The sequence below is a fragment of the Sturnus vulgaris genome, chromosome 10, assembly GCF_052056855.1.
Source record: "Sturnus vulgaris isolate bStuVul1 chromosome 10, bStuVul1.hap1, whole genome shotgun sequence".
NCBI classification, from domain to species: domain Eukaryota; kingdom Metazoa; phylum Chordata; class Aves; order Passeriformes; family Sturnidae; genus Sturnus; species Sturnus vulgaris.
In genome coordinates, this window is record NC_142252.1 from 7,848,160 (window position 1) to 7,868,293 (window position 20,134).

The 20,134-nt window shown below is 43.0% G+C and overlaps 1 protein-coding gene across 1 annotated transcript in view; it reads right to left on the minus strand.

Annotated features, from left to right (window-relative positions):
* Positions 1-918: 918 nt before the first annotated feature.
* EPHA4 (EPH receptor A4) overlaps positions 919-20,134 on the minus strand; it is a 104,419-nt gene continuing 85,203 nt past the window's right edge. The window contains exons 10-18 of the mRNA XM_014879547.2: positions 19,609-19,722; positions 19,243-19,428; positions 15,327-15,388; positions 14,578-14,787; positions 11,933-12,082; positions 9,350-9,543; positions 6,650-6,805; positions 5,499-6,373; positions 919-3,280 (exon numbers count right to left, since the gene is read on the minus strand). Of these exons, the coding sequence (XP_014735033.1) occupies positions 6,259-6,373; positions 6,650-6,805; positions 9,350-9,543; positions 11,933-12,082; positions 14,578-14,787; positions 15,327-15,388; positions 19,243-19,428; positions 19,609-19,722 (1,187 nt within the window). The 3' untranslated portion in view covers positions 919-3,280; positions 5,499-6,258. The remainder of the gene's footprint in view (positions 3,281-5,498; positions 6,374-6,649; positions 6,806-9,349; positions 9,544-11,932; positions 12,083-14,577; positions 14,788-15,326; positions 15,389-19,242; positions 19,429-19,608; positions 19,723-20,134) is intronic.

Below are 20,134 nucleotides of genomic sequence, written 5' to 3' on the forward strand. Positions count from 1 at the left end.
TCTTTCCCAATTTGTTTGGTTCAAAATCTTCTTCAAATAGCTCAAAATCTTCAGGAAAATTCTACAAGAGCCCCCGTTGTTTCTTTGCCTCTAATGAATGGTGCACCTGTGTAATTTGGGTAGTTCAAAGCCTGTGTCCCCCAAACTGAGCAGCAGCCCTGCAGAGGTGATGGCTGAGGCCACTGCACCCTCAGGACACACCCTGGCCATGTGCCCATCACAGCACATCCTTCACACTCATCCATGCTCTGGCTCCTGGCTTGGACAGCTCCTCAGGGAAACTCCATTTTCTGCTGCTCCTGACACCTGTGCCCTCCTCCCTTCCTGGCCCCGGGTCTCCCACACGAGCCCACTGAGGCAGGCACAGCCCCTGAGCAGAGCACTCAGGAACTCAGCAGCAAGCCATGGCTCCACGGGACAGGTGACAGCCTGGCACAGGGGACAGGGACAACTGCAGCATTCTGCCAAGGACAGCTGACCTCAGGCAAGGGCCAGGCTGGGGAGCAGGGCAGGAACTCTATCCCTAGCCAATCTCAGCCACGAATATGAAAAATGAGGGCCCTGTAGGTTTTTCTCAGCACAGTGCCCATGGATAGCAGCTGGGGTCCAAGAAGCATCTCTGATATTATTGACGAGGTCAGGCTGGCTGCAGCAGCCTTCCCACACCACAGACACCACAGCTCAGGACAGCAGCAAGGAACAGCAATGTGCTGTAAGGTATTTTAAGGTACTTTAATGTGCTGCAGGAGCCACACAGTTCAAATGAACTCTGGCAGTGCATTCCTGTGAAATCTGCTGAAGAGAATAAATCCCTTTGGGGCAAACATCAGGATTGTTACTCTGAATTATCTGTATGCATCTGTTGTGGATAAACTCTAAATGAAAAAAAAAAAAAAAGCAATAATTAGGAATAGTCCATTTCAGGTTTGTACAGCAACTACTTTATTATTTTCAAATGCAAATGTTTGCATTGTTTGCTATTTTACAATTTTACAAACTAGGTATAAAAGACCATAAATAAATGACATAAGTTATGTGTACCTAAAATTCACAGAGGGAGAAAAAATTACAAATTAAAACAAAATAGAAAAATCTATATATCTAACCCAGAGATCGTTCAAATGCACAAACCAAGAAATGCTGTTAGAATTTTTCAGTATGAACTAAATTATAATATGCCTCATACATTCTAATTTTAACCACAGTCCTTGCATATTCCAACATACTTGCAGTGATACAAAAAAATAAATGCACTCTCTTTTATTTGTCTGATTAGTATTTCAGATTTTTTTTTCTGGTTATGAAAATGTCACATAAAAGAAAAATACTGCTTTTTAAGTCCTGTTTACTGGTTACTTACCAGCTTTTTTTCGTATTTTATACATATATATTTTTAATACATAAGATCCATCACAAAATTAGCACAGCAAGAAACCCGGACAAACATCAACCATTGGTGTGTGAGCAGGACAATTGAACACACTCGTCGTGGGGACATGCTGGCAGTGGCCTGTCCCCAAGGGCAGCAGTGCCGTGGCACGTGTGGCATGTGGCACTCGCCTTCCCCTCGCTCCAGCTCCCTCTGTGGTGGCCCAGCCCGTGGCCACTATGCCAGGCACAGCTGGCACATCCTGCTGCCCTGCCGTGCCCAGCCTCAGCTGCCCTCCCTCCCGTGCCAGCCCTGCTGCTGCCCCTCTTTGGGACCAGAATTACCACGGAGGGAAAGGAGCAAACAGCAGCAGCCTTGGACAGCACAGAGTGCCCCATGTGCCAGAGCCAGCCCTGTGCCACGGCAGGAGCAGCCCTGGCAGCACCTGGGGAGCACCTGGGGAGCACCTGGAGAGCACTGCCCCCTGCCCGCTCCTCGTGGCCCTGGGTCCCACTCAGCTCCACTCCAGCTGCCTCACACCACCCTAGGGAGAACTCTCCAGACACAGAAAGCTCTCCGGGTAGAATCAGGATGCTGCAGCACTGCTCCCTGGGCCATGGAAGAAAGAGTGTCTTCTACTGCACTTCAACTGCTCTTCAACTGCACGAGGAACAGGACACACTTCACAACTCTTGCTAACTGTTAACTTTACAGGTCTTGTTGCATCTTTGTTCCTTATCTGTGCTGGGAACCAGGGAAGTGTTCTGATTATTACGTTGCACACAGAGCAAGGTGCTTCTGTGAATGGAAGAACTGCATATATTTGTTAGCATTCAACAAGTCTTTAAAATCCTATTTTTGCAGATAAAAAAGGCTACGTAAGAATTCAGTTCAGGATTAGCAGTGGATGGAGATGCAGGTGTTGCCTCCACCACCTTGCCACTGAGAAACTAGTTGTTCTTGGCCATGAGCAGGGCACTAGTACGAATAAACAACACTTAACAAAAACCTTTAGCACCCTTTAGATCCTGCAATCCATGATTCCAAAACTAACCCGAAATTGCCCGTTTTCAGGCTGCAGAACTAGTCAACAACGTTAGTGTGGCAGCTAAAAAATACACTTACAGATACAGAAACTTCAACACTTCTTAATGTGTGTGTTCTTGCTATCATTTCAGACATGGTTTTTGGCCTGGTGTCACAGGACAGGGGGCTCCTGCTCTTCCAGAGGTGGTTGGGGCACATTCACAGGCAGTTCTACACAGGAGGTGACTTGCACACCAACACACGCACACAAGCACACGTACGCACCTTTTGGAGGAGATAATAATCCATTATCCATTCAAGGAAAAAAATATATTTATATCACTGCAATGGCACCTTTTGTGTAAAATGTCACTTCAGCAATGTACACAGGCAGCTCACAGGAACTGGGTTCTTTGCTGTGGCACCTGGCCTGGTGTCCATGGTAAGATGTGTAGTGCTCTGTCACCTTCATTCGTCCGGGATGCAGCGGTGACAGCCAGAGCAATGAGGAAAGACAACAACAAAATATATAAATAAAACCAAAGGTAAGCAGAGAAAGCAGAAGAGGAGGAAAAACAAAATCCAGAAGTCTGCAGGGCCTTGACACAGTACATTCCTCAAGTGACAACTGGGTGCTGAGTCTTAACGAGTCAGTTATCGCTCAGTGGAGAAAACAACGAAGTGGATGGCCCAGGGAAAAAAAAGAAGAAGTAAAAGTCACACTCTCTTCAGGGACTGATGACTGTTCAGCATGTGTTCTCCAGAATCAGTGCTATGGAAGACGCAACTGTGGGTCCAGGAGGCTTCATGTCCAGTCTGTGTTCCTCCATGGTCAACGTGATCAACAGGACGGGCTACGAGGCTGTGAAAGCAAAATCCATTTCCCTGCACAAAAAGAGAACCCAAATTAAATGTATTGAACCACATGCCCCACGACACACACCCAGACCTTCCCAAAATGGCAGCACTCAAAGGGTGGGAACCCTTTACCTTCCTTGTCCTTCTTCCTTCCCTCACACTATTTCAAAGTCTTGCTTCCATGGCATACCTTACATACAGATATGTAATCAACCAATCTATCTTTCTATCTATGTTTACATGGGCCACCTTTTTTTTCTTCCATCTGCTCTCTTCAAGCTAAAATCACATTCCAGTGGATGCCCCTCATTTGCCATATTTTATCACAGGAAACACAACCACCAGTGGCAGTGCTGAAAACCCAGCATCTGAGCTGCCTTCACAGTTTTCATTCTATAGGGACACAGTTTTCCATTTTGTGTGGAAAATATTGCACTGTTTTGAATTACCACTACTAGACTCCAAGACAGCAATTTAACAAACTGGCCAGAAAATTGGGTGTATTTTGGTTTTAGATAAAAAGATGATCTCAACAGAACGCAACAGATTTACAGCAAGGAAACTTCAAGTATCTCTGCACTCGAGAGGCAGAAGAGTTTTTCCTGCTGAAAGTACAAATGTCAGGTCTTTAAAATGAGTAACTACATCTTATGTTGCCTGGCAAAGTGACATTAAAGCATACTGGTTTAAGTAGATTTTTTAAAGAAATCTTAAATTTCTTGAAATGGAAAAGCTTTTATAAGTAATACTGCAGAACAGTTTATACTGAGCTGTCATGACTTGACAGGATCCAAATTTAGCATCTCATATTCAGAACAAGTTGTTCTCTGAGAGAGTTGGGAGTGAGGGAGAGTTAGTGGTTAAAATCAGCAAGTTATTGTTAAATGTGACAAAAAGTGATGTGAGTGACAATACAGTATGTGTGATTTGTCCAACTGAGTGAACTGTTTTGGATTTAGGATAAACTCAATTATTAAGAAAGTTTGACATATAAAGCCACTAAATCATTTCTGAATTTGCTGTCAGGTGTGGAGTAGGACCAAAATATTATAGACTAAAGAACCAGACTTAGTGCCATTAAACTATAAATCTCACCTTTCTGACATTGTGCCTGGCACAGCTGAAATGCAATGTCAGTTCTAAAGGACATGTCATGAAAATCCTCCTCCTACTCAGCACAGAGTAAGTGGCCCATCTTTTTTCTAAGGTCATCTCATCACTTTGGTCCTCAGAAGGACTTTAAAGGAATCTAACTTACATACTCTGTTGAAAAAGAGTAATAAAAGCTTCATGACAAATAAATTCAAGCCTCAGTGTGTTCAGAGCTTTAGTGGATAAAGCTTTTTCCTGTGTGACCTACTGAGGACAACCACAGTGCCATAGCAGTCTCCTCCACCTAGCAAGCCAGGGGATGCTTTCAGCCACTCAACTTCCATCTGTTCCCGAGAGGAGGCAGAGGGCAGCTTTTCCATGATCCATCCTGTTGGCCATGCCTGCAGAGGGGTGTCAGACCCCAGCTGTGCAGTCTGCACCTGGCACACCCAGAGCTGCCCTGACAATCCCAGCTCCCACCCTACAGGGCTGGTTTCCAAAGTGGATTTTGGTTCCCACAAGCGACCCAACACTATCATGGTGCACGAGCTGTTACACTGCTGCTTTGCACAGAGCTCTGACACCCAAACTGCACAAAACCTGCAAGGCTGCATGCACAATCCTTATTTTTTTCCTGCTTCTCTTCCCATAAAACCACTGACATCACAACAGAAAAGCATCTTTCTAAAACCCAAATACTGCTTTTACTGCTGTTCACGAGAGTGCAGGAAAAGTCTTTGGTTCTTCTAGGTGTATTTATGAGTATTTATACTTTACACTATGGCATCCATTCGTGTTGTTTTTCCAATCACAGCGTTAAGGGCATCCCTACTGCTCTCAGTGGGAAGTGGGGTCAAGCTCTCAGCACTGAGCTGAGCCCCAAGTCACTCCAACACCTTGTCTTCACACCCTACCAGGCAACAGCTTAAGAGCAATTTGAGATAATGCAATTTTCACTGCCATCAAATAGAGCAAACAATTGAAAGGCTCAGCAATTAGTCTGGGAAACCAGCACAGATTCTTATAAACCAGTTAGGAACCCCAAATAACACACAGAACAGCAGTTTTTATTTTCCCCCAACAGTGGTGAAGTCCTAGCACAGCTTACAAAATGAAGCACCATGAACATGTTGGACATTATACTTCCACTGACCTTCTGTGAGGCAAAGGGAGTAAGTTCCTTGAAAGAGAAAAGAAGTCTGAAAGCTCCACAGCCACGATTGTCACAGCTGACTACCGGCAAGATGGTCACAAAAGTCTTTCAATGGTAGGCTTCAGCAAAGCACAACAGCCAAGAACCTCCCCAGAAGTCCAGTTTTGCCCACTAATCCACAAGGTGGGTCACTTCATGTCTCAAGCCCATGAAAGGGTAGATCACTAATTGGCAGGCACTGATTAGCCACACGATATTCTCACTGAGGATTTTGCAAGGTGTTAGTGATGCATCAAGTCTGCAAAGAATATCCTAGGGCAGGTTCTTCATTCCAGTGAAAGGTACACAACGGTGGTTTCACCCACAAATAAAACACTATGGTTGTAATCCTACAGGTCACAGGGAGAAGGAAAGTAACGCTGTTGTTTTTTAAGCACAGTATCTGGCAGCAAACATAGCATCAAAACTTGAATGTGACTTTATATTTATATAGATACATGTATTTTACATATCATTGATCAACAGAGAAGTGTGTTCCAAGAAACAATTTGTTCCAGGTCTGGTTTCAAATGACGGCTGTCATTTCTGGAGGCCCCCTCCCAACACACACGCTCGGGTTCCGCAATCTGTACATCAAGCAATGCTGCAGATCTTTATTTCAACGGGCGAGGAGACGAAGTAAAAAAAGTGCAGTTCTTCAATTAAAGTGCATGGATGAGGTAAACTAATTTCAAGAGTTTTGAGTTTATTCAGTGCTGGCTCAGACGGGAACCATCCTGCCGTGCATCTGTTGCATTTGGGTGCGCATCGCTTGGACGCTGCTCAGGATCTTGTTCTGGTGTGCCAGGGCCGTGATCCCAATCCTGGCCAGGTCCCTGTGGAAAGCAAGAGAAGAACAAGGGGCTGAGAACCAGGGATCAGATACTGGGGCAGAAAAAAATATTGAGAGTCAACCGCAAGCAGCACTAGCAAAAGCAAGGCAGATGTACAGAAATGTTTAATTAAATAAGTGGAGGCATTTTAAAGTTATCCTCCATCCAAATGAAAGGCATTCCATTCCTTTAATGAGTGTAATGATATGCAGCACAAAGCAAGAGAGGCTGATTAAATCCAGATTTACCAGTTTTTTTGTTATATCGCTGAGTACTTACTCCTGGTTCATATGCACCACAGCCTCAAGGGTGGTATAGCCAGCAGCTGTGAAGTTATCCTTGTATCGCTCCATTTTCATGGCTTGCAGCCAGTCACTGACAGAAACAACCGCCGAGAACTCAGGGGAGCTGGGATCCAGCAGGGCTGTGCTAGGCCTGCACGCCAAACAGTGAAAGGACAGAAGAAATAGTGTCAGCTGGATCATGAACCACAAACCAAAGTTTTCCCTGCAACAATTAACCTCAATGATGAGGGAAAGCAAGGGCAAGAGGCTGTGCCCAGTGAAACTGGTGGCTCTGCACATCAACTCAGATCAATGCAAGAAACTGAACAAGATGCAAAGTAATGGGCCCATTTTTGCTAAGAATGAATTTGACCAGAGGTTTCTGTTTCTGGTTTGAGATCTAATTTGAACCACAATACAGCTTATGATTTCCATCTCAGATACAACCAAGTTCACAGAAAATGCTTTTACTCCCCAAAACAAAGAAGATGGCAATGCTGGAAGGCATTCAGCCTGCTGGGTCTGTATCTCACGGGCAGCAATGCCAGACCTTGCCAACCCTGCATGTGTCAGACTTCAGCTCAGCAGCTATAGAAACACTGCTGAAGTGTGTGCAAAGAACTGGGAGCTCACACCCTGCCAGACTGGTTTGGAGGGTAAAACTCAGGGTGCGTTCAGATAACTCTGGTTTCTAGCCAGGTCTGCTCAGTGCATTCAATCAAACTGAGGACAGCAGGGAGCTAATCCCCTCTTTAATCAATCCATTCCTGACCAAGTGTGTGCCAGGAGTGGTGGGAATCACACGAGCTTTGATCTTTGTTTGCACTGTGGAATGTGCTTCTCATTTTGCCTTGCATAGTTTTGCTAATAATTATTTTTACAACATTTTTTTCCTCTTATTAACATTGTATTTATTTCATGTATATAAGTCACGGTTTCATTAAAGCACTATAAATTACTGTTATCTATCTAATCAAAATAATTATCATTTAGCAATTTATTTGAAAATGCACATCATCAAAGACTAGGTGTGCAATAGCATGGTTTGGTCTTGCCTGAGGCATTGAGTATATGCTGGTAATACTTGGTTCAACTCTTTTTCTGCATTATCTAACACAAGACCAATAATGGTAACCTATTCATATATAATTATGCTTTATGCATAAAGTCGTGTATTAATAATGTTATATGCATATTTGAAATTCCCACTCTGAAGACAATAAAAATATTTATAAACATCCATGAATGTGAAATGACCTTGAATAGGCTGTTACCTACATACACACACACACACACACACACACACACACACACACACACAGAATGACCTTGAACAGGTTATTAACTATTGGAAAACCTATATATTTTCAAAGAGCACCTGTAAATTGAAAAGAAAGCAAAATGGAGGCGTTCCTACTGTGATTCTTCAATCAAATTATCACAGCAGATCATACTGTGATTCTCATCACGTAAATTATTTAAGCCTCAAGGGAAGATACATTTTTGCCAGGCTCCCAGTGCAATTAGGGAAATCTGGAAGATATGGTGATAGTGGCCTCACAGGGTTAATGATCCCTCTTCTGGTGACATACATTGTAAGCAAGACTCACAAAGAGACATACAGGTTTAAAAAAGAATGTTGCTCTGTTGGAGGCAGAGACAGAATCTCTGTTACTCCCTCACTGATTCAAGAAACTTAATTTTGCATTGTCTAATGCATATTTTTTGCACTTCCCCCTTCTAAAAATATTTTCCTATTATCTTCCTCACTTCTTTTATGCTTTTTTTTTTCCATATTTGCTGTAAGCAAAACTACCTGACAAAGCAGAGACATTTGAAAAAAAGAGACCAAAGCTGGTAGAGATCAGTAAAGCTCCTATTACTTCAGCGGTGTTTCACCAGCTTAAACAAACTGCTGATCTGTCCCAACAAAGATATTTTGGTTTTACCCTACAACTCTGGGAGTTTTCCTTCCTGCTGCACTTCTCTTGCACGTACCAGGTACACCAAGCTTAGCAAACAAAACAAATGTAATGCGGGATCGGTGGAGACATGAAACCGGCTTTCCACAAAATTAAATTCAAATTCACATAAAAATTAATCCACACCTTCCCAATGCCCGCGAGGCGTTGGCTGTAATGCTGTAACGCTCATTTGCAAATCCTACACAAATCTAGGGTTTATAAAACTTGATGATGTGCTTTTCCTGCACAAAACCACATCACTCCTGTTAGCTGCAGTGATTGAGGTGACCCTACCCATTCAAGCCCATTCACAGGGGGGAGAAGGGGAAAGAAGCAGCAAATTTTGGCTTTTCACAGAGCTTGCCTGCGTCAGGACGTGCTTAATGCTGTGCTGGAAACTTGCTCAGCGTTGGTGTGATCCAGCAGCAGCTCTGCTCACTGCCCTTCCTGCCTGACAGGGCTGGCACACCTACCTGCCCCGGGGGCCACATGGAGCCAGCAGAGCCCTGTGCTCACCCGTGCAGAGCAGTGGCTGCTGTGCAGGCTGGCCCTGCAGAGCTGTGTGCCTCCTGTACTCTGTGTGTGCCACCTGCACTGTGTGTGTGCCACCTGCACTGTGTGTATGTGTCACCTGCGTTCTGTGTTTGCCACCTGCACTTTGTGTGTGCCACCCGCACCGTGTGTGTGCAGCTCCCCTGTGCTGTGTGTCCCCAGCAGGGAGCAGGGCTGACCTGGAGCTCTCGCTGCCTGTCCTCTTCAGGCTGTTGGGGTTACGGATGAGCTTGTCCAGCATGTTGACGATCTGCCCGAACTTGGGCCGGTCGCTGCGCTCCTTCTGCCAGCAGTCCAACATCAGCTGGTGCAGAGCGATGGGGCAGTCCATGGGTGGGGGCAGCCGGTACCCTTCCTCGATGGCTTTAATCACCTGCAAACGGCACAATTAGGGACACATCAGAGAACATCAGCCACTGCTCAGCCTACCAGCTGTGAAGGGTTTATCCTATGGTCATGCAGACTGCGGTGACAAATCCCCAGTTAAGTGATACAACATGGAGAATTGCACTTGGACTGGACAGCTGGTGGTCTCAGAACTGTCATTTCTCCTCAGCAATTCAAAACTAAAAGGGTACAGCACCCAGAGCAGACATCAGATATGGCAGGGCAATTTGTCACAAGAAAGCTCATGGGACACAGGGATGACAGAAGAGCCCTGGTTAGAAATAAGCAAGTAGCCTCGTTGGAGAGAGCGCTGGAGAAGCAACAGCTCTACAGCAAGTCTTTACTATCAGTCAGTTTTGGGTGTAATATGCTGAGATTGTATTTTCCCCTCATTTTTAAGGTACAGCTGATCACTCCCTCCCCCTGTCCTCCCTGGCCAGCTCATCTCTGTCTGCAATATAGGCCTTGCAGAGAACCTGTTCTTTCACTGCTGTATGCTCTGAGCCAAGAAATGCAGAGATGAGAACCCTTTTGTGCAGCTTTACAAAAGTCCAACACATCTTAAGTATGTATTTCATATTTAATAGCAACCAGAGAAACTCAGAAACTGAGACTGAAGTCACTTCAAACCCTCTAAAAAGCACTCCAGAGGCTCTAATGGCTTCTTAGGTCTCTCGGGAGAATGGGACACGACCAGAACTCAATTCTGACATGACAGGGACATGACCCAGATGCCTTCAGATCTGAATTAATCAATATGACACTGCTGGCAGGACTCACCATGAGACTGGAGACCAGGACTGCTCAGAGACTGAGCTGCACTAAATTCCCTCCTTCTGGACTTGTCCAATTAGTGGCTAAAATCCACTGGGAGGATAAGGTGAGGGATATGCTTGCATTATTAGCAGCTATTCAGTGACCACAAACAAAGTGGCTCTCACTCCTCCAGAAAGTATGAAGATCCTTTTGATTTCTCTTGATTCAACAGACACTGACTATAATTTGAAATCCTCTTCTGCTTTGTTGTGAGAAGCACTGCTCTTGCCATCATTAAGGAGGAAAAAAGGCACGTCTGTGCTATGGACTGTAAAGAGTGTGCAGAGACAGTAATATTGGCTTTCCCTGTCTTGTTCAAGCCAGCTTTTCAACATGGTCTAGCAGTGTACAGTCGCAGTGAACACCAGCCTAACATAAACAGCTCTAATAAAACCAGCTCTGTTTGTTGCAGTGAGCTCCACTGTGCGGTGCAGACATGCCTGATATAACCGAGACACATCTGGTGTTTTATTTTCTTGCTACGTCTTGATGACTTCCTGTTAGCAAAAGGAAGGCAAGATTGGGTGCCAGAAGAGACATTTCACATCAGAAGGAAATTAAAATTATATCCTCCATTTAGATTAAATGCCATCCACATCTAGACACTCTTTGAAAATGTTCAGCTCTACAGAAGAAAGCAGATGACTTGTAAAATGCCCTAAACACTCCCATGGCTGTATATTCAGATTACCGTTTTCTTCTTCCTTTATTTGCTTGTAAATCTCCTGGGAAAAGAATTACGGATAATCTAGGCCTCACTTTCACTGGGATTTTTCATTTAATAAAAATTCTATTAGCAAAAGCTCTTATTAGCATTATTATTAAATACTCTTCTGGAACAGCAACCATTGTGCACAGTCCCTCTTGGAACACACTGAAGTAGTCCAGATGGTGTGGTTAAACAGGACATGCATAATTTAAGAATGGTCATTTACAAAAGCTGCTTTTTAATGCCCTCAGGGGGCAGCTATGCCATTGCCACAAGGATGCTCTGACTGATAATAAGAATTGGATTTCCTATGTGTTGATTTAGATATCCTACAAGAAATAAAATCACCTGGAAGAATTATAAGCGTAGTGGAGCTTCAAAAATGAACTACCAATAGGAAGCCAAGTGTTTTTCTCTTAAAGACATTCAGTAAACTCAAGATATACTGTGAACATTCAAATCTTCCTTCTCTTGACAGCATTACGATTTGACAATTTAAATATATTTGTTTCCCTTTCCTACTTTTTCTTTAATTGCTATTTTTCTTTTTTAATTTAAAAGACCAAACCAAATAAACCCCATGCACAAGGTATAGACCCTAACTCGAGAATCCCCTATTCCATGACCTTAGACAAATCTTGAAGTACTCAAGGAACTTTAGTTCCAGAGAGGTTTCCTGAGAAAACAGGAGTCTACCACCAATGACAACCTTTTAAAAGCCAGGAATAAACATCTCACAGCCATAGAGCAACTGCCACAGACACACCTCAGCGCACATCTGAGGACAAAGATAAAGGTGTGGGGAGGGGAAGGGATAGAAGAGGCAGGGGAAGCTGGGCAGGACACTCACATCTTGGTTGGACATGTCCCAGTAGGGCCTCTCCCCGTAGGACATCACCTCCCACATGACGATGCCGTAGCTCCAGACGTCGCTGGCCGAGGTGAACTTGCGGTAGGCGATGGCCTCGGGAGCTGTCCACCTGATGGGGATCTTGCCACCCTGCCACCAAGGAAAGAACCACAGCTCAGTGAGTCACTGGTGCAGCAGGCTGTGTGGCTGACACTGTTCTACATATTCCAAACACAAAATGGTTTTTTTGTGTACGACTCCAGACCCCTTCTTAAAATCGCTTCCACTTTCTCTCCTGCTTGCCATAAAGCTGTCAGATCCAACCAGCAGGCAATGCTGCCCATCTGTTTTCTTTAGTCATGAGGAGGCAAACCAGTAAATTGTTACATGTATTTTTATCAGCCCTCCAAGAGATCTCTGCTTAGGGCTATGCTGAAGCCTGAGAACAAGCCAGGGGTTTTACAAAGTATATATTAGAGATTTAGTTGACAAAACAAATAAGTACATGCTGTTAATTACTATTTCCTTGCTTGCCCGTCTGACCTGTTTGGCCTGTTTCAGAAAAATGGGATTATAAACATTTTGCTTTTCAAAAAGGTAAAATAAAGAGAGGATAAACTGGGAAGATTTATGAATACAGTGGTGTTTCCCATGGGCAATATCCCAACTCCTACCAGAATTGTGAGAAGGCAAGCAAGCCTCTGGGCTCTCCCAGACCCTGGGGGAGGAGCTCAACACCAAACCAGGGTACAAGGCTGCTTTTGATACCTGTTGGAGAAAGCTGCCTCTTCTTACAATACATCTTTTTAAACAAATAAAAATACTTGGTCATCTGACTTGGGCCACTGAGGTCCAACACTGTTTAAAAAGGAACTCACTCCATCCTGTTTATCTGATTTTGCCTTAGCTGAGTGATCCCAGGCCAGAGATTTCTCCTTTTGTTTATGCTAATATGCAAGGTGTTTTTAATTGAGCCTTTGGTTTCCTGCAGTTCCATCTGGGGAATGACTTAAGCTGAACAAAGGTTTTCAGGCTTTTTTCATTTGCTTTTATGCTTTTTTGATTAAGTTTATTTTGGTGGTTTTTTTCCCAGCCATCTCCTAGATAGCTTTTATCCATAACTGAGTGCAGTGTGTGCATACTTAATAGTATATTGTTCTACTATATCTCCCAAGTGTTTAATATGGACTGGTTCCAAAGCCAAGGGAAATCAAAAGGGGTCCTTCTCCTGGCTGTTTAAGCCTTTGCATCAGGCCCTTTGTGAATCAGGTTGTGGCAATATGTGCCTTGGTGACTGTAAGATGCTCTTGCTTTAATGAGTTACTAACAGGAGCAGAACGCATCATCCTCTTAAAAAATACTGCTTTAAAAATTGCATTCTATTGCAGCCTCTCTGGAAATGCAAAAGCTTTATTCCTCCTTTCAGACACAGATGCACTGACACTGTTTATACATGGTTGTCATTCTAAAAATTGTCAATAAGCTCTTTTTATTTAGCTGCTTGAGCACAGTGGAGCTAATCCAAATATTCCTGATCCTTCATTACTGATACCAAATGAAGACAATGACTGTAAAGCAAATGTCATTGGCTCTTTCTAGTTTACTCCTGAGAGCCAACAATACCATATTTCCACTTGCTAAATTCAAAGAGGAGCTTTTCAGTAATGTCTGACTTGCCCTTGTGTGCTTGTCTAAACCCTGATTTCCCTGAATACAGCTTTTTAGACCTCTGCTTCTGCTTCTTCCACTTGCCACCCTTATGAGAGAGAGATACCAAGGCTGGCCAGCATTTAATACTACAGGAGTCTATCCTTCCCTGTAATGAGCTGTGAATCCATTAAAGGATGAGTGTTGGGATTAAACAGCAAGATCTGAGTGCTGCAAACAAACTCAGCACTGGGGAGAACAGATGGAGAATGGCAGATATTTAAAAACGAAGAAAATAAGCAATTAAAAAAGGAGACTTTATAAACCGACATTTTTCTCTTTACATGTATGTTGATATCAGAGGTATTGGTACAAAAGCTGGTAATGGCTTGTTTTGTGGCCAGAATACTTGCATTAGCCCTATTCCATGTGCAGCATATTAAAATGGCTTTAGCAAAATTACCTAACAGTGGGATGCTGAAAAAAAGATAAAATGGGAAAAAAACAAAAAATGGGAATGCGGGTCTAACGCTTTCCCCAACCCCAATCATTTAGGTCAAATTTATGACTGGCTTTGTCATGGGCAAAAGTGGATGTATATTTTTTATTTTTTTCTGGTGTCTCTACACCTGCTGTATCAAATATGAGTAGGATCAGCCACTTGGAAACCATGTTTGTAGATATCAGAAGGAACAGAAGTCCAGGCTCTAATTTCTGCCATCAGATTCCTGTCACGTGCTCTATCATGATGAAGGAACAAGAGGAATACATGGGTCACATCCTCAGAAAAGAAATACTGCAGTGGCCACTGCTGTAGCAGCAACAGCACATCAATTTATAGGAGCTATGGAGCCTGGGCCAATGTTTACTTTTAGATTGTGATTTAGGTTTTCACTTGTGACTGAGACTATTTTAAAACAAACCACTGTCACCTCCCACGCAGTCAGACAAAACCAACATGCAGGCATGACAACATGGCCATTTCCTTCCCTCCCTACCCGTGTGGTGTAAGCTGCCTCGGGGTCGTCCTCCAGGACGCGGGACATGCCGAAATCAGACACTTTGCACACCAGGTTGCTGTTGACCAGAATGTTGCGAGCAGCGAGGTCCCGGTGCACGTAGCTCATGTCAGACAGGTACTTCATCCCTGAGCCAATGCCACGGAGCATCCCCACCAGCTGGATCACTGTGAATCTGCCATCATTCTTCTGCATATGGAGAAAGGAGAAAATCACAGAGCGTTCAGCTAAAAACTGCATTATTGCCACGGCTGAAATCGGCACGGAGCAAAGCGGTGCATTGCCATCTTCTCTCAGATAAAATGCAATGTTATTTCCTCACTCTCCTCACCAGGGTCTATAATTCACCAGTAATGCAAAAACCCAGAGGTTCTGTCACAGCTTTCGGTGATGCAGTACCCTGCTTGCAATGAATCTGATTTTAATGACTCTACAGCACTGCAACACTTTCAAAAATGGAGCAAGTCAGAACTGTTCACATTAAACATGGATTATTTAAGATCCTGCTATTTTAAAAATTAATTTATTTTATATTCTTCCACTTTATATTTATTCTGGTTTTTGATAGAAGCAACACCAGAAAACAGAATTTCCCAAGTACAAACATTTCTTTTAAACTGCATAATTTTCAGTATCGTTCTGAAAAAAAAAAAATAAGGAAGAAAGAAAGAAAACCAGAAAATGTTTCCCAGTATAAAATCTCTTTAGCTTTTGAAGAAATCACCTACCCTGAGGAAGGCATCCAAGGAGCCATTCTCCATGTACTCAGTTATGATCATTACTGGTTTACCTAGAATGTGGAGAAAGAAAAACACAATTCCTTGATGAACACCAATGTTAATGGGATAAAAATGGCTTGCACGTGATTTTACTGCCAAGACACCTGGCTTACACAATCTAATTTAATTTGAAAAGCACCAAGCTTATGCCTCAGCTGTGGGGAGCAAGAGATGAAATATTATAGGACAGAAGCATTTAAAGGGCCCATCTGGAAGGTTAACCCTTTGGTTGACTCATTGACAAGGTCTTTAACTGAAGTGGCTCCCGTTCTCTAAGGAATATGTGAATTGATAATTGAGAACTAAGAAACAAAGATCTGTCCAAACCTGACAAAAATCTTTAGTGTAATAAATTGCTTGCAGAGCAGAAAATGGAATTTATGAATGCTTTGGTCTCTCTGTCTTTTGTGAACGACCAATGCTTTAGGCAAGTTGGAAGCTGCCAGGAGCTACAAGGTATTCCAACACAACTGGATTTAAGAATGAAAAATACAGTCTGTTCCCCTCAACCTTCTCTGTCCCAAATTTGTACTCTGTGTCTCCTGCTATTTATAAATGAGCCAAAGTCATTTGCCTCCTGAAGTCAGCCTGGGGCAAAATGATTCAGAGCCCTGTGTCACACGTGGGGCACAGAGCTCAGCAGCACCCAGCTCCCCATGCTGCAACAGAGGCCAAACGGGGCAAGCAGAGGAGAAGTGCAGTGTTACTGACAGGGGGATGCTTTCTAGGCACTCTCTTGCCTAAAACAACAGCAAATACACAAATAATGCTTCATGTTGTCTTTAGGGGTTTTATAAAGGTCACACAGCGCTGAAACCGAGAATATTTAGGTGCATACAAGGAACACTAATAATTTCATGGAGTTAAATCCTATTGCATATTTGACATAAGGAATTTGTAGAAATAGGTCTGAGAAGATCTCAAAAGAGCAGTGGTAGAAGTACAGAAGTAACTCATCAAAGGTTGAATGGCAAAAGCCCAGTCCCAAGATGAGCACTGTTAAGACGAGCACCTGACAATCAGTGCTGTCTGGCAGGGCAAACCTTCCTCTCTCTTATGCTTTACCTACAGGAACTATAGAGTTTTCTTCCTAAATAAAAGATGGTGTCCCAGAGAAACTCAGCTTTTATTTCCTGGAGCTGGTCTGAATAAGGGAACATTACAGGGAAAGAAGGCTTCAAAGTTCAGGCCACCTAGACTGTAGATAGTTCAACTGCATCTTGGCATAGGAGGTATAAGAACTACCTAATTTTTCCTTGCTTCTGTCACCAGCAAAGATCTGCTTCAGAACAACCATCTCTAAAAATTACCCTACCGTGAAATGTTGCAGCATTTAAAGCTCCCCTAATAGTTTCTACCTCAGTGCATCTTTCACCAAGATTCTTTTCTCTTCATTTGTCAGGGATTTCTGGTTCTGAAGTAACCTTTTTTTAATTAGAAAACCATATGCTGTAAGACCTGACTGCAGAAACATTTTACCACATTTCACTTAGGCCAACACCTATGTGCGATACATAACTTACTTCACTCATCATTGCTTATTTCACCTTTCTGGCCCCAACCTATCTTTTACAGGCCTTTTACTACTGCTTTTACTTCCCTGCTGGTATCCAAATTCTTACTGTTTTGGTCCCATGCAAGCCTGTGAAATGCCATTATTGAATGTCGAAGAGAAGCAATGGTACTGCATAAAGCAAACTGCTCTGGATGAAGGGCTGAGTGACCTTGGCTGAGCACATTCTTAAGTAAAAGGGTGTGATAAAACATCATCCTCCCTCTAATTCACCTTTGAAAGCATTCTTTGGTAGAAAGAGTGAAAAACTTCAACCAAATCTGCATATGGCACTGTTTCATTTATTCTTTGCAACTGCGGCAGCAACCCTTCCACTGAACAAATACAGCTAAATGAGTATTAATTAACCTTCTTCAATCAAAAGATACTATGTCAATGTAGAAGGGAAAAAAAGGAAGACTCTTTCAGTGCATTAACATGTAATTTCATTACTCAGGCACTTCTTTTGCAGGGGAGGGGGGATAGAGAGAGGAGGGAGAAGTAACCATCAGCGAGTCAATTATTAAAGTACTTGACTAGCAGCCAATAATTTATTCATGGTTTTTTGCTGCCTCTCTCAACCCCCATCTATACCACTATTTATCTCACATTTTAATTTTCAGTTTATTAAATGCATTCATTTATCACAGCATTCAGAAAGCCCATGGAGAAATGGAGATAAATGTGTTCTTAAGTAGCCCTGTTTCCCCAGGAGCGCAGCCTGGAGGTAACGGAGCTGGAGCATCACTTACTGGGAGCCAGGAACAGAGCCCTGCCAGGTCACACTGCCACCTCCTCGGTGAAAATTCCCAATCATTTTAATTCACTGACAACTGCATTATGCAAATGAGCATGGTCATTTATAAGTGCTGGAGCTGCAGCAGCTCAGGGGCTTCCAGCCTCAGTGGGATTTCAACACAAAGATTCCCCTGTTGTCTCTCTTTCACTGAGGTGCTAAAAGAATCACTGGCTGAGGCACTGTGGCCTGATCACTCCCCTTTGTTATAACAATCACAGAGAGAGACACTCAGACCTTCCAAATTTAAACAGAGTACTGTATTTTAATTTTAGTTTTGAGGGAGGCTCTCAGTAAAGGATGGCCAGAATTAGTCCAAACTGCTCTTTGCCTTTAAAAGCAAACTGCCACACACTGTATGAGCCATTTTCAAGTGCTGAGAGAAGGCAGACCAGGAGATGACAACACAAACGAGCAGGGGTAAGATTTCCAGAAACAAAAGTGGCAGAGTAAGTATCAGCTCTCACTGACATTCAAGAAGAACAGAGTTTTACAGAGGAATTGATGGTTTTGATAACCCTCGATGAGAGGTACTTTGTTCTTCTAGTGATATTTTACTTTTTAACTTTTCAGCCATCTTGAATTTTAATTGCTCCCACTATTAATACTCTGCATTCACGTTCCTCGTGCTGCAGAAGGTGAGCTTCACAAAGTCCACTCTGACAGCAGCTCACAAGATCACTGCCTGAGCCCCAACATCCAAAGGGTCTTTTAGGATTAGCAATCAGAGCCAGGCTTTGCCACCATGCTACCAGAGCAGTTGGAGCAGAGACAACACCCACAGCACACCTCGCCAGTGGCACCTTGTCAGGTCAGACCCCAGCACTGGTGTCTCACAGGTGCATTTTCAGCTCCAGCCTACAGACAGCACCCAGCAAGCACTGCCACTCTCTACAGCACAGGGAAAACTGTCACACTTAAAAAAACCCAAAACAAGCAAACGAAAAGATCATCCGGGTAAATTCTGCAGAGTGAAATTAGCACACCTGTAAATCAGAGAAAACAAATAAGCAAGTTTCACACTAAAATAGCCTGCTTCATTTCAAAGGCTTGCTCCTTACATCTGTGCTTTGTACTTTAAACATATGACTGTGTAGTTTTGTTTTGGTATTTTTCCCCCATCATTTTGAATTCTTCACTCACCATCTGCTTTTGCCTATCCTGTAACAATCATCTCAGTCTAGCAAAGATGTGAAAGATGCCTGCTTGGCATAGCAAGAAGGGATAAAAAAAAAAGCCAACCCCTGCAGTATTAATTCCCTCTACAAAATCTTGTACAAGCTGCCTACAGATAGAGTATCAGTTGAAACCATAAACCCATTTATAGCTGACAACAAGATTAATGACTTGTCCTGCACTGATTTCCTCCTATTAGCTATCAGTGGATCTGTTCCATCTGTCATTTTACAGGAAAGAGGGTAAGAAGGAAAAAAATAAAAAAAAGCCAGTACACACCACACAGACTTAATTTCTCAGTGACTTCCAAATTGGACTTGTCATGAAAATTACCTACTTACATTTAGTAACTACACCTTCCAAGTGGATGATATTGGGGTGGTCAAATTGTCCCATGATACTGGCCTCACTCAGAAAGTCTCTCCTTTGTTTATCAGTGTAACCAGCTTTTAGAGTCTTGATAGCAACACAGATCTCTCTTTTTCCTGGCACTTTGAGGCGTCCACTGCACACTTCACCAAACTCCCCTTAAAGAAAAAGGCACAAGAATCCATGGTCACGAGCCTGAAGCATGCACTTGTGTTGTCAAACTATTATGTCAGTACATTTGGGAAAATTGTCATACAAAAATCATAGGATCACACGTTCCCTAAAAGCAAATTTAGAAGTGTATTTACAGAAAAAAATGCAAAAGTTCTGGCACTTACCCACACCAATAACTTTTTCAATCTTTATGCAGGAGGCATCAATTTCTTTGGCAAATTCCCTCACAGCTTGGTTTGGATCCTCATATGTAAAAGGATCCACATATGTTCTAACACCTGCAAGGCAGAAATGTTTTATTTGAAGTCACTGATCTACATGCTGCTGAACACAGAACATATGAGACTGAAGCCTTAATGATATACAACAGCAAAGAGAGTGTACAATAAAAATGTACTGTAAGCCAGGAATGACTGATAAGGAAGGAAGGACTTAAGTATTTTTCCCCCCCAGTACAATATTTTAAAGTGTAAACATTTAATATTTCCCAATATTTATGTAAGGAATATGTCCGGTTATTGCCAATTAATGAGCTTCACAAATCACTGCCATCACTAGCATAGCCTGTCACGGACTGTGAGACTAAAGCACATCCCTTTTTCCTATAGGAGCCAGGAAATTCTGAGCTCAGGTCCTGGGTTTGGTTCATGAAAGTAACAATAGGATTCAGTGCTGGAAAAAAGGCAGCAA